The 16441-nt window shown below is 58.4% G+C and overlaps 2 protein-coding genes across 18 annotated transcripts in view; one reads left to right on the plus strand and one right to left on the minus strand.

The window, feature by feature from the left end:
- PORCN (porcupine O-acyltransferase) overlaps positions 1–6420 on the plus strand; it is an 8241-nt gene extending 1821 nt beyond the window's left edge. Inside the window, exons 2-8 of the mRNA XM_085046208.1 lie at positions 507–632; positions 2037–2137; positions 2946–3022; positions 3926–3989; positions 4764–4849; positions 5893–6003; positions 6090–6420. Of these exons, the coding sequence (XP_084902334.1) occupies positions 507–632; positions 2037–2137; positions 2946–3022; positions 3926–3989; positions 4764–4849; positions 5893–6003; positions 6090–6191 (667 nt within the window). The 3' untranslated portion in view covers positions 6192–6420. The remainder of the gene's footprint in view (positions 1–506; positions 633–2036; positions 2138–2945; positions 3023–3925; positions 3990–4763; positions 4850–5892; positions 6004–6089) is intronic.
- A 2571-nt stretch (positions 6421–8991) lies between these two features.
- On the minus strand, positions 8992–16079 carry SLC35A2 (solute carrier family 35 member A2). 17 transcript variants are annotated; one of them, XM_085046642.1, is made up of 12 exons: positions 15984–16079; positions 14018–14200; positions 12969–13120; positions 11064–11974; positions 10628–11032; positions 10126–10273; positions 9581–9973; positions 9493–9544; positions 9366–9390; positions 9280–9302; positions 9183–9241; positions 8992–9148 (listed from the first exon to the last, which is right to left on the minus strand). In XM_085046642.1, exons 1-4 carry the CDS (start codon positions 16042–16044, stop codon positions 11303–11305), a joined length of 1068 nt encoding a protein of 355 aa, XP_084902768.1. In that variant the 5' UTR covers positions 16045–16079; the 3' UTR covers positions 8992–9148; positions 9183–9241; positions 9280–9302; positions 9366–9390; positions 9493–9544; positions 9581–9973; positions 10126–10273; positions 10628–11032; positions 11064–11302. The 17 variants fall into 17 exon arrangements, with proteins under 17 accessions (XP_084902768.1, XP_084902761.1, XP_084902769.1 ...); XM_085046635.1 differs by having other exon boundaries at positions 9183–9544; positions 9581–9964; positions 10255–10273; positions 10688–10716; positions 10769–11032; XM_085046643.1 differs by lacking the exons at positions 9366–9390; positions 9493–9544 and having other exon boundaries at positions 9183–9243; positions 9296–9327; positions 9641–9973.
- Positions 16080–16441: the final 362 nt, after the last annotated feature.

Consider the following 16441-nt stretch of genomic DNA (forward strand, 5'->3'; position numbering starts at 1 on the left):
CCCCAAAAATCCCAAATTTTCCCCAAACCTCCCCAAATTTCCCCAAAAATCCCAAAATTCCCCAAATCCCCAAATTTCTCCCCAAATTTCTCCAAATTTTCCCCAAATCCCAAATTTCAAACCCAAAACCCCCAATTTCAAAATCCCAAATTTAAAATCCCCACAAAATGCAATCCTTAAAACTAAATTTCCCCCAAAACCCAATTCCCCCAAATCCCCTTCCCCCAAAAATACCCAAATTTTCCCCAAAAATCCCCAAACTTTCCCCCAAAATCCCCAAATTTCAACACCCAAAATCCCCTTCCCCAAAAATCCTCCAAATTTTCCCCAAAATCCTCAAATTTCCCCCAAATCCCCAAATTTTCCAAATTTCCCTCAAAATCCCCAAATTTCCCCCAAAATCCCCAAATTTACCCCAAAAATCCCCAAATTTCCCCCAAAATCCCCAAATTCCCCCAAATTCCCCCCGCTCCCCCACTCCCGCCGTGGGTCCTCCCGGCCGCTAGGTGGCTCCGTGCGTACGAGAGCGCGCTCTCCTTCCACTTCAGCAACTACTTTGTGGCTTTCCTGTCCGAGGCCACCGCGACCCTGGCGGGGACAGGGGCGACACTGCGACACGATCACCTGACCTGGTGAGCCTGGGGGACATTGGGGACACCGTGGGGACATCGTGGGGACATCGTGGGGACACCACAGGGACATTGACTGTGCTCAAAGTGACACTGACTCTCCCCTTGGGGACATCATGGTGACACTGATGGGGACAGGGGCGACACTGCGACACGATCACCTGACATGGTGAGGCCTGGGGGACATTGGGGACATTGGGGACACCTTGGGGACGTCGTGGGGACACTGTGGGGACACCACAGGGACACTGACTGCACCCAAAGTGCCACTGACTCTCCCCTTGGGGACATCATGGTGACACTGGTGGGGTCAGGGGTGACACTGCGACATGACCATGGTGACATGGGGAGGCTTGGGAACATTGGGGACACCTTGGGGACACTGACTGCACCCAAAGTGTCCCCATGGGGACATCACGGTGACACTGATGGGGACAGGGGTGACACTGCGACACGATCACCTGACCTGGTGAGCCTGGGGGACATTGGGGACACCTTGGGGACACCACAGGGACATTGACTGCGCCCAAAGTGTCCCCATGGAGACATCATGGTGACACTGGTGGGACAGGGGTGACACTGCGACACGACCATGTGACATGGGGAGGGTTGGGGACACTCTGGGGACACCCTGGGGACATCATGGGGATATTGAGGTGACACTGAGCACAGCCAAAGTGCCACTGACTCTCCCCTTGGGGACATCACAGTGACACTGGTGGGGACAGGGGTGACACTGTGACATGACCATGTGACATGGTGAGGGTTGGGGACACTGGGGACACCTTGGGGACATTGTGGGGACATCATGGGGACACCCTGGGGACACTGCACCCAAAGTGACACTGAGTCTCCCCTTGGGGACATCATGGTGACACTGGCTGGGTCAGGGGTGACACTGTGACACGACCATGTGACATGGGGAGGCCTGGGGGACATTGGGAACATCATGGGGACATCACAGTGACACTGAGCCCTCCCCGTGTGACCCCACGATGTCCTCCTGGTGTCACACTGACCCCCCTGATGTCCACAACGTCCCCACTGTCCCCAATATCCCCAATGTCCCCATTAATGTCCCCAAAGTCCCAAATGCCCCCAATATCCCCAAATCCCCAATGTCCCCAATGTCCCCAGTGTCCCCACTGCTGTGCCCAGTATCCCCACTGTCCCCATTAATGCCCCCAATGTCCCCAAATGTCCCCAATGTCCCCAATGTCCCCAGTGTCCCCATTGCTGTCCCCACTGCTGTCCCCAACATTCCCAACGTCCCCAGTGTCCCCATCAATGTCCCCAATATCCCCAGTGTCCCCAGTGTCCCATCAGTGTCCCCAATGTCCCCAGTGTCCCCATTGCTGTCCCCATGCTGTCCCCATTAATGTCCCCAATGTCCCCTGGTGTCCCCAGGGACCTGGCAGTGTCCCACCCCCTGCGGGTGGAGTTTCCGCGCTCCATGGCCGAAGTTGTGACAAACTGGAACATCCCCATGAGCCGCTGGCTGCACACCTGTGAGACTGCTGGGTTATACTGGGAGTTACTGGGAGGGAAACTCGTGGTGGTTTTAGGGTGACAAATGGGGATTTTGGGAGAAAAAGGAACTGGTTTGTACTGGGAGGGAACTGGGGGGGGAACTGGGTTATACTGGGTTATACTGGGGCAAATTGGGATGGAACTGGGAGGGAACTGGGATCGAACTGGGAATAGATTTGGACAAACTGGGAGGGACTGGGAGAGAAACTGGGTTATACTGAGAGGAACTGGGAAAGCCTAGGAGGGACTGGGAATGAACTGGGAGGGGATTGGGAGGCACTGGGATGGAATTGGGACAAACTGGGATGGACTGGGAGAGACTGGGAGGGAAACTGGGTTATACTGGGAGGGACTGGGATTGGACTGGGGATGGACTGGGAGGGGATTTGGACAAACTGGGAGGAAACTGGTGTCACTGGGTAGTTACTGGTTGTCACTCACTGGTCACTCACTGGTCACTCACTGGTCACTCACTGGTCACTCACTGGTCACTCATTGGTCACTCAATGGTCACTCATGGTCACTCTGGTCACTCACTGGTCAGTTGGTCACTCATGGTCACTCATGGTCACTCACTGGTCACTCACTGGTCACTCATGGTCACTCACTGGTCACTCATGGTCACTCAGTGGTCACTCACTGGTCACTCACTGGTCACTCTGATCACTCACTGGTCACTCACTGGTCACTCACAGGTCACTCATGGTCACTCATGGTCACTCATGGTCACTCACTGGTCAGTTGGTCACTCTCTGGTCACTCATGGTCACTCTGCTCTCCCCACAGATGTTTTCCAAACCTCTCGTCGCTTTGGCACTTTCGCTGCTGTGATTGGAACTTACGCTGCCAGCGCCCTGCTGCACGTGAGAGATCCTGAAATAACCACAAAATCACCCCAAAAATACCCCAAAATCACCCCAAAATAACCCCAAAAACTGCCCAAAATACACCCAGCGCCCTGCTGCACGTGAGAGATCCTGAAACACCCCAAAAACTGCCCAAAATCACCCCAAAAAGTAACCCCAAAACTGCCCAAAATTATCCCAAAATACACCCAGCACCCTGCTGCACGTGAGACCCAAAACACCCCAAAATAGCCCAAAAATAACCCCAAAAATAGCCCAAAATCACCCCAAAAACTGCCCAAAATTATCCCAGAAATATCCCAAAATCATCCCAAAAATGAGCCTAAAAATAGCCCAAAATCATCCCAAAAATAGCCCAAAGATATCCCAAAAATCACCCCCAAATCATCCCAAAATTCACTGCAAAAATACCGAAAAATCATCCCAAAAATACTCCAAAATAAACCCAGCTCCTCACTGCATGTGAGAGACCCCAAAATAGCCCAAAATCACCCCAAAAATACCCCAAAATTACCTGAAAAATATCCCCAAATTCACCCCAAAAATCATCTCAGTAACCACCCCAAAAATACCCCAAAATAAACCCAAAATCACACAAAAATCATCCCAAAAATACCCCAAAAGCGTTCCAAACCCCCCCTGGGAACCCCAAATCCCCCAAAAATCCCCCTCAAATTCCCCAGAATCTCACTAAACACCCAAATCTCCCAGAACCCAAACCCCCAAAACCCCCCAAAATCCCCCCAAAACCCCCAAAAATCCCCCAAAACCCCAAAATCTCCCCAAAATCCCAAAATCCCAAAATACCCTCCCCCAAAACCCCCAAAACCCCAAAATCCCCCCAAATCCCCCCAAAATCCCCCAAAATCCCCCCAAATCCCCAACTCCCCAACCCCGCAGGGTCTGAGTTTCCACCTGGCTGCAGTTCTGCTCTCCCTGGGGCTGATCACCTACTCTGAGCACGGTGAGCGCTGCCCCTTTAAGGGGCGGGGCCGGGGATGGGGGCGGGGCTTAGTGTCAGTGCTGTTCCTTTTAAGGGGCGGGGCTTAGTGTCTGCTGGCCCTTTAAGGGGCGGGGCCGGGGATGGGGGCGGGGCTTAGTGTGGCTTATTTGTGGGTGCAGTCAGTGGTGGGCGTGGCCATAGATGCTGGATGGGGTTTACCAGTGATGGGCGTGGTCCTTGGTGGGCGTGGCCATGGCTCCTGGGCGGGGTTTCTCGGTGGTGGGCGTGGCCACGGGTGTCGGGCAGATTTGTATTGTGGGTGTGGCCAGTGGTGGGCGTGGCCACGGCTGCTGGGTGGGGTTTCTCAGTTGTGGGTGTGGTCGTCGGTGGGCGTGGCCATGGCTGCAGGGTGGGATTTATCTCTATTGGGTGTGGTCGGTGGTGGGCGTGGCTTCTCGGTTGTGGGTGTGGTCCTTGGTGGGCGTGGCATAGGCATTGGGTGGGGTTTATCCGTATTGGGTGTGGTCTGTGGGGGGCGTGGCCATGGCTCCTGGGCGGGGTTTATCGGTGGTGGGCGTGGCCATGACGAGGGTGGGATTTATCTCTATTGGGTGTGGTCGGTGTTGGGCGTGGCTTCTCTGTTATGGGTGTGGTCCTCGGTGGGCGCGGCCATGGCTCCTGGGCGGGGTTTATCGATGGTGGGCGTGGCCACGGGCACTGGGCGGGGTTTCCCAGTGCTGGGTGTGTCCCTCGGTGGGCGTGTCCCGCCCTGACCCCGCCCCCTGCCCCGCCCAGCCCTGCGCCAGCGCCTGGCCGCCATCTTTGACGCCTGCGTGTTGTCCAAGCGCTGCCCGCCGCGCTGCGCCCACCGACACAAGGACGTGAGCAGCAGGGATTGGGGGGACTGGGGGGGCTTCAGAGGGTCTGGGGACTTGAGGGTTTGGGGGTGCCCTGGGGGTCCTGGGGGATTTGAGGTGGGTTGGGAAATTTGGGGGTCCTAGGGTGGTCCTGAGGGATTTGAGGTGGGATTTGGGTGCCCTGGGGGTCTGGGGAACTCTAGGGGATTTGGGGGTCCTGGGGGTTTGGAGGGGTCCTGGGCGGATCCACGGGGTTTTGGGGTGTCCCTGGGGTTTGGGGTCCTGGGGAGGCTTCAGAGGGTCTGGGGGCTTTTTGGGGAGTTTGGGGAGGTCCTCGGGTGTCCTGGGGGGACCCTGGGGGTCCTGGGGGATTTGAGGTGGGATTTGGGGGTCCTGGGGTGTTCTGGGGCGATTTGGGGCTCCTGGGTTGGGCCAGGGGGGTCGTGGGGGAACTCTAGGGGGGATCTGGGGGCTCCTGCGGAGGCTTCAGAGGTGCCTGGGGGGGCTTTTGGGGGGCTTTGGGCGGTCCTGGGGGATCCAGGGGGCCGGGGGAACTCTAGGGGGTTTTGGGAGGTCCTGGGGGGCTTTTGGGGGGGTTTGGGGGTCCTGGGGGGTTCCAGATGGCTCTGGGGGTCCCTGATGGAGCTCCAGATGGCTCTGGGGAGCTCCAGAATGTTCTGGGGCATTTCTGGGGGGCTGCAGAGGGATTTGGGGATTCCTCAGGGGTCTGTGAGGGTTTTTGGGGTTCAGGGGAAATCCCTGACGCTGTTTGGGGTTCAATCCCTCAGGCCCTGTGGGTCTGAGCCCTGAACGGGGTGATTTTGGGGTTCCCTCGGGGTTCTCTGACAGTTTTTGGGGTTTGATCCCACAGGCCCTGTAGGTCCAAGCTCTGAATGGGGTGATTTTGGGGAGATCTGAGAGTTTTTGGGGTTCAGGGCAATCCCTGACAGTTTTTTGGGTTTCAGTCCCTCAGGCGCTGTGGGTCCGAGCCCTGAACAGGGTGATTTTGGGGTCTCTGAGGGTTTTTTGGGGTTTCTGAGGGTGTATTTTGGGATTTAACCCCCCAGGCGCTGTGGGTCCGAGCCCTGAACCTGCTGCTGGGCTCTCTCGCCCTGTTCCACCTCTCCTACCTGGGAGCTCTGTTCGACGTGGAGGCCGAGGACAGCGTGGAGGAGCAGGTGAGACCCCAAATCCCCAAAAAACCCCCAAAAAACCCCAAAATCCCCAATTCGGGTCACCCCGGCGCCACCGTCTGTCCCCTCAGGGCTACGGCATGGCCTACACCGTGCGCAAGTGGTCCGAGCTGAGCTGGGCGAGCCACTGGCTGACGCTGGGCTGCTGGCTGCTGGCGCGGCTGCTGCGCTGAGCCTGGGCAGGGAACTGGGATGGACTGGGATGAACTGGGACGGACTGGGAGGGAACTGGGAGCGCTGGGAGGACCGCGCGCCACCGAGAGCGCGGCCGCGCCGCCCCAGCCCTGGCCGCTCCGCGCCGCCGGAAGCGCGTCTCGATGGTCGCCGCTTCCGGTTGGCGGCTGTTCGCGGGGCGGAAGTGACGCCGCGCGGCCGCTCTGGCCCAATAAAGCCTCGCCTCGATGGTCGCTGTCAATCATTGCCGCGCGGCGCATGCGCAGAGCCGAGTTTGACCAAAATCCTCTTAATTCGTGTGGAAATGGCGGCGCGAGGCCTTATGGGATCCATAGGGACCGGGGGGAGGGGCGAGCGGTCCGTATGGATCTATAGGGAGCTGGAGTGACCGGAAGTGCCCTATAGGGACTGGGGGAGGGGCGAGCGGTCCATATAGGATCTATAGGGACCTGGCTGGGGGTGTCACTGGTCCCTATAGCCCCCGGCAGGCGCAGGGAGCTCCCGTATGGATCTATAGGGGAAGGGGCGGGGCTGAGAGGTCCGTATGGATCCCATAAGGGGAGGGGCGGGGCTCAGAGGTCCGTATGGCTCTATAGGCTCCATGGCAGTCCCTACAGCCCCTATAGGGCCCGGGGGCGTGGCTCGGCGCTGTCAGGTGCCCTTGGCCTTGCGGGGAGACCTGCAAGAGAGCGAGAGACCCCGCTGAGTGTCCCCTATGGATCCTGGGGGGGCTGGGAGGGTTCTATAGGGGCCTGGGAGGTTCTCTTATGGATCCTGTAGGGGCCTGGGGGGTCTCTATGGCGTTCTGTAGGGCCCTGGGGACTCCCCTATGGATCCTATGGGGGCTGGGGAGGGTCCTATAGGGCTCTGGGGATCCCCTATGGATCCTATAGGGGCTGGGAGGTTCTCTTATGGATCCTAGAGGGGCCTGGGGGTCTCTATTGCATTCTATAGGGCCCTGGGGACTCCCCTATGGATCCTATGGGGGCTGGGGATCATGTATGGCTCTGGGGACTCCCTATGGATCCTGTAGGGGGCTGGGGGGGTCTCTATGGCATTGTATAGGGCCCTGGGGGGGTCTGTGTGGCACCCTATAGGTGTCCCTATGGATTCTGTACAGACCCAAGGAGGGTCCTTATGGATTCTATAGGGTCCTAGGGAGGGTCAGTATGGATTCTATAAGGCCCAGGGAGGGTCAGTATGGATGCTACAAGGCCCAGGGAGGGTCCCTATGGATGCTATACGGCCCAGGGAGGGTCAGTATGGATGCTATAGGGTCCCAGGGAGGTCCCTATGGATTCTATAGGGTCCCAATGAGGGTCAGTATGGATCCTATAGGGTCCCAGGGAGGTCAGTATGGATTCCATAAGGCCCACAGCAATCCCCAAGGGATCCAGTACAGCCTGGGAGGTTCCTATATGGTCCAGGGGGTTGGATGTGCCTATGGATTCTGTTCAATCCTTGGGGGCCCTATGGATTCTGTACAGCCCATGGGGGCCCTATGGATTCCATCCATCCCCTATGGATCCTATACATCCCCAGGGGTCTCTATGGGTTCTATATGGCCCTATGGATCCTATACATCCCCGAGATCCCTATGGAATCAATATAATCTCAGCAGTCCCTATGGATCCTATACAGCCCATGGTGTCCCTATGGACCCTATGCAACCCATGGAGTCTCTATGGGTCCCTATGGAATCAATATGATCCCAGGGGTCCCTATGGATCCTATACATCCCCCAGGGTCTCTATGGATCCTATACATCCCCAGGGTTCCCTATGGGTTCTATATGGCTCTATGGATCCTATAGACCTGCAGGGGTCCCTATGGATTCCATACACCCCCCAGGTGTCCCTATGGATTCTATACAGGTCCCAGGGGTCCCTATGGATCCTATATGGCCCCAGGGTCCCTATGGATCCCATACATCCCCATGGTGTCCCTATGGATCCTGTATGCCCCAAGGTGTCCCTATGGGTTCTATACATCCCCTATGGATCCTATAGCACCCCAAGGGTCCCTATGGGTTCTATTCTGTCCCTGGGGGCCCTAGGGATCCTATGTGGCCCTATGGATTCTGTACCTCCCCCGGGGTCCCTGTGGATCCCATCCATCCCCTATGGCTCCCATACCCCCTCCAGGGCCCCTATGGATCACGTCCATCCCCTATGGATCCTACAGAACCCCAGGAGTCCCTATGGATCCTATACATCCCCTATGGATTCCATACCCCCCTGGGGTCCCTATGGATCCTATACACACCAAGGGTGTCCCTATGGATCCCGTCCATCCCCTATGGATCCTACAGAGCCCCAGGAGTCCCTGTGGATTCCATATGACCCCCAGGGCCCCTATGGATCCTGTATGGCCCATGGTGTCCCTATGGATTCCATCCATCCCCTATAGATTCCATACCCCCCCCAGGTCCCTATGGATCCTATATAGAGCAAGGGTGTCCCTATGGGTTCCATACATCCCCTATGGATCCTATAGAGCCCCATAGTATCCCTATGGATCCCATCCATCCCCTATAGATCCTATACACCCCCTATGGATCCTGTATGCCCCAGGGTCCCTATGGATTCCATCCATCCCCTATAGATTCCATACCCCCCCGGGCCCCTATGGATCCTATAGAGCCCCATGGTATCCCTATGGATCCCATCCATCCCCTATGGATCCTGTATGCCCCATGGTGTCCCTATGGCTCCCATCCCCCCCCGGGCCCCTATGGCTCCCGTCCATCCCGTGTTAGTGTGTTAGTTCCCCTCCCCTCCCCTCCCCCCCGGAGGCTGGTTAACCAAATCTGCCTTTATTAGCCCCAAATCCTCGTTAAAAACCGCCAGCCGCCCCTCCCCCCTAGAAAAGCTGTACAGCGCCCCTCCCCCACCCCGGGCCGTGGGGGGATGGGGGAGGGGAGGGGGAGGGGAACCCGACCTCAGTGACCTCTGACCTCGTTAACCTCTGACCTCATTAACATCATTAACCTCATTAAAATCATTAACCTCTGACCTTGTTAGCCTCTGACCTCGTTAACCTCATTAACCTCTGACCTCATTAAAATCATTAACCTCTGACCTCAACCTCTGACCTCGTTAACCTCTGAGCTGATTAACCTCATTAACCTCTGACCTCATTCTCTGACCTCGTTAACCTCATTAGTCTCTGACCTCGTTAACCTCATTAACCTCTGACCTCATTAACATAATTAATCTCTGACCTCGTTAAGCTCAATTACCTCCCTGACCTCGTTAACCTCTGATCTTGTTAACCTCATTAACCTCTGACCTCATTAACCTCGTTAACCTCTGACCTCGTTAACCTCATTAACTTCCCTGACCTCATTAACCTCCTTTATCTCCCCAACCCCATTATTGTCATTAACCTCTCTGACCTCATTAATGTCATTAATCTCTGAGCTTATTAAACTCATTATTTCCCTGACCTCATTAACCTCATTAACCTTTGACCCCATTAACCTCCCTGCCCTCATTAACCTCCACTCTGGGCTCCCCCCCTTAATTAAGAGTCTTCACTACTTAATGAGCATTAATGAGTTCCTCATCCCCCACCAGCCCCTAATGAGCCTTAATGAGCCTTAATGAGCCTCCAGCGCCTAATGAACCCAAAATCCTAATCCTTCATGGTCCTAATGAGCCTTAATGAGCCTCCAGCACCTCCTAACGAGCCTTAATGAGTCCCCAACACCTGATGAACCTTTCCAGCTTCTCCATCACCTCCTAATGAGCCTTAATGAGCCTTAATGAGCCTCCAGCGCCTGATGACCCCAAAATCCTAATCCTTCAAAGTCTTAATGAGCCTTAATGAGCTTCCAGTACCTGATGACCCCAAATTCATAATCCTTCATGGTCCTAACGAGCTTAATGAGCCTCCAGCACCTCCTAATGAGCCTTAATGAGTCTCCAGCACCTGATGAACCTTCCTGGTCCTAATGAGCCCTAATGAGCCTCCAGCACCTGATGAAACCCAAAATCGGATCCTTCATGGTCCTAATGAGCCTTAATGAGCTCCACCACCTCTTAACGAGCCCTAATTAGCCTTAATGAGCCTCCACCACCTGATGAACCCCCAAATCTGAGTCCTAATGAACCTCCAGCACCTGATGAACCCCAAAATCCACCTCCTAACGAGCTCCATGAGATCCTTCAAGGTCCTAACGAGCCCTAATGAGCTCTGTGAGATCCTTCCTGCTCCTAATGATCCTTAATGAGCTTCCACCGCCTCCTAACGAGTCCTAATGAGCCTCCAGCACCTGATGAACCCCAAAATCCAAGTCCTAACAAGCCTTAATGAGCCTCCAGCACCTGATGAACTTTCTAGCTCCACCACCACCTGACGAACCCCAAAATCCACCTAATGAGCTCCATGAGATCCTTCAAGGTCCTAACGAGCCCTAATGAGCCTCCAGCACCTGATGACCCCAAAATCTGATCCTTCATGGTCCTAATGAGCCTTAATGAGCCTCTACCACCTGATGAACCTTTCCAGCTCCTCCAGCACCTCCTAACGAGCCTTAACGAACCTCCACCACCTGATGAACCCCAAAATCCACCTCCTAATGAGCCTTAATGAGCCCTAATGAACCCTAACGAGCCTCCACCATTTCCTAACGAGCCCTAACGAACCTCCTCCACCTGACAACCCCAAAATTAACCTTCTAATGAGCTCTGTGAGATCCTTCGTGCTCCTAATGATCCTTAATGAGCCCTGGAGACCTTTCGTGCTCCTAATGATCCTTAATGAGCCTCCACCGCCTGATGAACCCCAAAATGCACCTCCTCATGAGCCTTAATGAGCCCTAACGAGCCTCCATCACCTCCTAATGAGCTCTAACGAGCTTCCATCACCTCCTAACGAGCCTGCACCATCTGACCAACCCCAAAATCCAGGTCCTAATGATCCTTAATGAGCCCTAACGAGCCTCACCACCACCAGCAGCAGCTTCCTCCACCCCAGCTCACCCCACACCCATCCCCTCCCCGTCCCCAAGGCCACCCCGGGGCGACGGTGTCCCCTGTGTCCCCAAGGCCACCCCGGGGCGGTGACGTCCCCTCCGTCCCCAAGGCCACCCCGGCCACGCTGTCCCCTAGGGTCCCACTGACTTGCCGCCGTCCTGCGGCCGCGCCTGCTGGCCCCGGGGCCGGCCGTAGAGCACGACGGCCAGCAGCACCATGGCGGTGCCGGCCAGGAAGGGCGCCCGCGGCCGGAAGCCGAAGAGGTGTGCGGAGGCGGCGGTGGACGCCAGGATGGACAGCGCCGTGGCGAAGCCCTTGAGGATGTTGTCGGCGTAGCGAACCACCACGGCCACCAGCAGCCCTCCGGCCGCCTGGTTGACCACCACGGCCCACACGGCGCCGTTGTAGCCGTAGAAGAAGCCCAGCGCGGCCACCGCCGGCCCCTCGGCGGCCAGCATGGCGCCCAGCCCCACGGCCGTGCCCACGGCGCCCAGCTGGACGTTGCGCAGCCAGATGGAGCCTCCCGAGCGCTTCAGCAGCCGCTCGAAGTAGACGCCGGCGAAGCCCGAGGACAGGCAGGAGGCCGCCACGGCCGCCAGCCCCACGGCGTAGCTCTGCGGGGGACCCTCGGGGCCGGGGGACGGGGACAGCGCCGGCGGCACGGCCCGCGCCTGCTCGGCCTGCACCAGAGCCACCCCGGCGAAGAGCAGCGCCAGCGAGAGCCACTGCAGGCGCGACAGAGCCGTGCCCAGCAGCAGCACCGAGAACAGCGCCGTGGTCAGGATCTTCAGCTGGTACGTCACCTGCGGGCAGGGAAAGGGTTAAATGGGACATGGGGACAATGGGGACATGGGGACAAAGTGACAATGGGGACATGGTCAGGATCTTCAGCTGGTACGTCACCTGCGGGCAGGGAAAGGGTTAAATGGGACATGGGGACATGGGGACAGGGTCAGGATCTTCAGCTGGTACGTCACCTGCGGGCAGGGGACAATGGGGACAGGGTTAAACGGGACATGGGGACAATGGGGACAGGGTCAGGATCTTCAGCTGGTACATGACCTGGGGACAGGGGGAAAATGGGGACAGTGTTAACTGGGACAGGGCAAGGATCTTCAGCTAGTATGTGACCTGGGGACATGGGGACAGGGAAAGGGTTAACTGGGACATGGGGACAATAGGGACATGGGGACAGGCTGAGGATCTTCAGCTGGCATGTGACATAAAGGGACATGGAAAGGGTTAACTGGTGCCAATGGGGACATGGAAAGGGTTAAATGGGACATGGGGACAGTAGGGACACTGTCAGGATCTTCAGCTGGTAGGTGACCTGGGGACATGGGGACAATGTTAACTGGGACAGGGACATGGGGACAATGGGGACATGGGGACAGGATCTTCAGTTGGTAGGTGACATGGGGACAATGGGGACATGGAAAAGGTTAACTGGGACATTGGGGACAATGGGGACAGGGTTAACTAGCACAGGGATATGGGGACATGGGGACATGGAAAGGCTTAAGTGGGGACAATGGGGACATGAGGACAATGTTAACTGGGATAGTGACATGGGGACAATGGGGACAGGGTGAGGATCTTGAGCTGGTAGGTGACATGGGGACAGTGGGGACAGGAACAGGGTTACCTGGGACAAGGACACCTGGGGGGACAGGGACATGGGGACAGGGTTAACTGGGACAGGGGGACATTAGGGTCAGGATCTTCAGGTGCCCCCAGAGTGTCCTTAAGTGTGTCCCCAGTGTGTCCCCAATGTCCCCAGTGTCCCCAGTGTCGCACCTGGAAGGTGGCGGCGGGCAGGTTGCTGATGGCCACATACTGCAGGTTGTTCTGCAGGGTGTAGATGAGCGAGGGGACAGCCAGGCGCAGAGTGTCCCCAAACTGTCCCACCACCGCCTCGTGCAGCGTCACCGCCGTCTGCCGGACACTGCCTGGGGACAGGGGACAATGTCCTCAATGTCCCTGATGTCCTTAATGTCCCCAACATCCCAATGTCCCAAACACCCCCTACCTCCCCAATGCCCTCAATGTCCCCAAAGTCCCCAATTCCTTCAATGTCCCCAACATCCCCAATGTCCCCATTGATGTTCCCAATGTCCCCAGTGTCCCCAATGTCCCCTCACCCCTGTGCCAGATGAGCAGCAGCAGCAGCAGGCACTGTGTCACCCCAGTGTCCCCACTGTCCCCAATGTCCCCAGTGTCCCCTCACCCCTGTGCTGTATCAGCAGCAGCAGCAGGCACTGTGTCACCCCAGTGTCCCCACTGTCCCCAATATCCCTCACCCCTGTGCTGGATCAGCAGCAGCAGCAGACACACACAGTGTCCCCAGTGTCCCCAGTTGTCCCTACCCCTATGCTGTATCAGCAGCAGCAGCAGGCAGGCGCTGTGTCACCCCAATGTCCCCCATGTCCCCAGTGTCCCCAATGTCCCTCACCCCTGTGCTGGATGAGCAGCAGCAGCAGGCACTGTGTCACCCCCATGTCCCCAGTGTCCCCTACCCCTGTGCTGAATCAGCAGCAGCAGCAGACACGCGCTGTGTCACCCCAATGTCCCCTCACCCCTGTGCTGTATCAGCAGCAGCAGCAGACACACACAGTGTCCCCAATGTCCCCAATGTCCCCAGTGTCCCCTCACCCCTATGCTGGATGAGCAGCAGCAGCAGGCAGGTGCTGTGTCTCTGATATCCCCAATGTCCCCAATGTCCCTCATGTCCCCAGTGTCCCCTCACCCCTGTGCTGTATCAGCAGCAGCAGCAGGCAGGCGCTGTGTCACCCCAATGTCCCCAATGTCCCCAATGTCCCCACTGTCCCCAATGTCCCTGTCCCTACCCCTGTGCTGGATGAGCAGCAGCAGCAGGCACGCGCTGCCCTTCATGGCCTCGGCCATCACCACGGCGGTGGTCGGCAGGAACCTCTCCCCGGGCAGAGTGCGAACGTAGCGAATGCTGAGCACCAGCGACGCGTTCTGCAGCACCAGCACCCCCAGCGAGGCGTACTTCACCTTCCGTGACACTGCGGGGACACTGTGGGGTCACTGGGAGGGGACACAGCCCAGGCTGACCACTTCAGGACACCCACAGTGACCATTGGACCCCCTGTCCCAGAGCTCTCTGCAGCACCAGAACACCCAAGCTGGCGTACTTCACCTTCCGCGACACTGTGGGGACATTGTGACATTGTGGGGACATTGTGGGGTCACTGAGAGGGGATAGAGGTCAGGCTGGGACACCCTAAATGACCATAGGGTCCCCGAAGTGACCATAGGAACCCCCTGTCCCAGAGCTCTCCGCAGCACCAGCACACCCAAACTGGCGTACTTCACCTTCCGCGACACTGCGGGGACATGGGGACAGTGTGGGGTCATTGTGGGGTCACTGAGAGGGGATAGAGGTCAGGCTGGGACACCTGAAATGACCCCAGAACCCCCCTGTCCCAGAGCTCTCTGCAGCACCAGGACACCCAGCGAGGCGTACTTCACCTTCTGTGACACTGCGGGGACATGGGGACACTGTGGGGTCATTGTGGGGTCACTGAGAGGGGACACAGCCTGGGCTGACCACTCCAGGACACCCACAGTGACCATGGGACACCCCTGTCCCAGAGCTCTCTGCAGCACCAGCACACCCAAGCTGGTGTACTTCACCTTCCACGACACTGCGGGGACATGGGGACATCACTGGGAGGGGACACAGCCCGGGCTGACCACCCCAGGACACCCAGAATGACCACAGGACACCCCTGTCCCAGAGCTCTCTGCAGCACCAGCACACCCAGCGAGGCGTACTTCACCCGCCACAACACTGGGGACATCGTGGGGACATCACTGGGAAGTGACATGGCTTGGGCTGACCACCCCGGGACACCAAAGTGACCATGGGACACCCAAAGTGACCATGGGACTCCCCTGTCCCAGAGCTCTCTGCAGCCCTGGTACTCCTGGGATTGGTGACTTCACCCCCAGGGACACTGTGGGGACATCATGGGGACATCACTGAGAGGGGACACAGCCCGGGCTGAGCACCCTGGGACACCTGAAATGACCATGGGATACCCAAAATGACCCCAGGACCCCTCTGGCCCAGAGCTCTCTGCAGCACCAGCACACCCAGGCTGGCGTATTTCACCCTCTGTGACACTGTGAGGACATGGGGACATCACTGGGAGGGGACATGGGTCAGGCTGAGCACCCCAGGACACCCGAAATGACCATCAGAACCCCGAAATGACCATGGGACTCCCCTGTCCCAGAGCTCTCTGCAGCCCTGGTAATTCTAGGATTGGTGACTTCACCCCCAGGGACACTGAGGGGACACTGTGGCGTCACCAGGAGGGGACACAGCCTGGGCTGACCACCCCAGGACACCCAAAATGACCATGGGACACCAGAAGTGACCACTGGACACCCCTGGCCCAGAGCTCTGCAGCACCAGCACACCCAGCGAGGTGTCACCCGCTGTGGCACTGTGGGGACATTGTGGGGACATCACCGGGAGGTGACACAGCCTGGGCTGACCACCATGGGACACCCAAAATGACCACAGGACCCTCCTGGCATGGGTGACTTCACCCCCAGGGACACCGTGGGGACACCAGGAGGGGACACAGCCCAGACTGACCACCCCGACATGACCATGGGACCCCCAGAATGACCACAGGACACCCCTCCCCCCCCACTCCCCTCCCCCCCCGGCCCTCATTCCCCCCTCCCCCCCCAGCCCCACCCCCCCGCGGCTCTCCCGGCCCGCTCGCCCCCAGCCCGCCCGCTCGCCCTCACCCGCCGCCCGCTCGCCCTCACCCGCCGCTGGCCCCGCCGAGCCACCGGAGCCTCCGCCGCCCTCCTGCCCCGGCGCCGCCATGGTGGCACCTGCCAGCTGCTTCCGCTTCCGGCCACGCCGCGGCCCCGCCCACAGCCCCGCCCACAGCCCCGCCCCCGCGCCGCCCAGCCAATCACCGCGCGGCTCATCGCGCTGTGCTCCGCCCCCTCGGCCCGACTGGCCAATCAGCGCTCGCCTCGCGCGCTTCCCGCCACCGCCTCGCGCTGGCCCCGCCCCTCTCCCCAGTCGCCCCGCCCACCCCGCCGCTGACCAATCGCCGCTCTCCGTGCCTGTCACACCCCCTCAAACCCCGCCCAGTGCTCGCCCCGCCCCTTTCCCCTCACAACCAACCAATCCCCGCCCGCCTTCCTCACGCCTCGCCCAATCAGCGCCCTCCGGCGGCAGCCGCGCAGCCAATGGGAGGCGGTGGCGCTCGGCG

This window comes from Lichenostomus cassidix, unplaced genomic scaffold (assembly GCF_008360975.1).
Source record: "Lichenostomus cassidix isolate B80296 unplaced genomic scaffold, HeHo_3.0 HiC_scaffold_40, whole genome shotgun sequence".
Lineage (NCBI taxonomy): Eukaryota > Metazoa > Chordata > Aves > Passeriformes > Meliphagidae > Lichenostomus > Lichenostomus cassidix.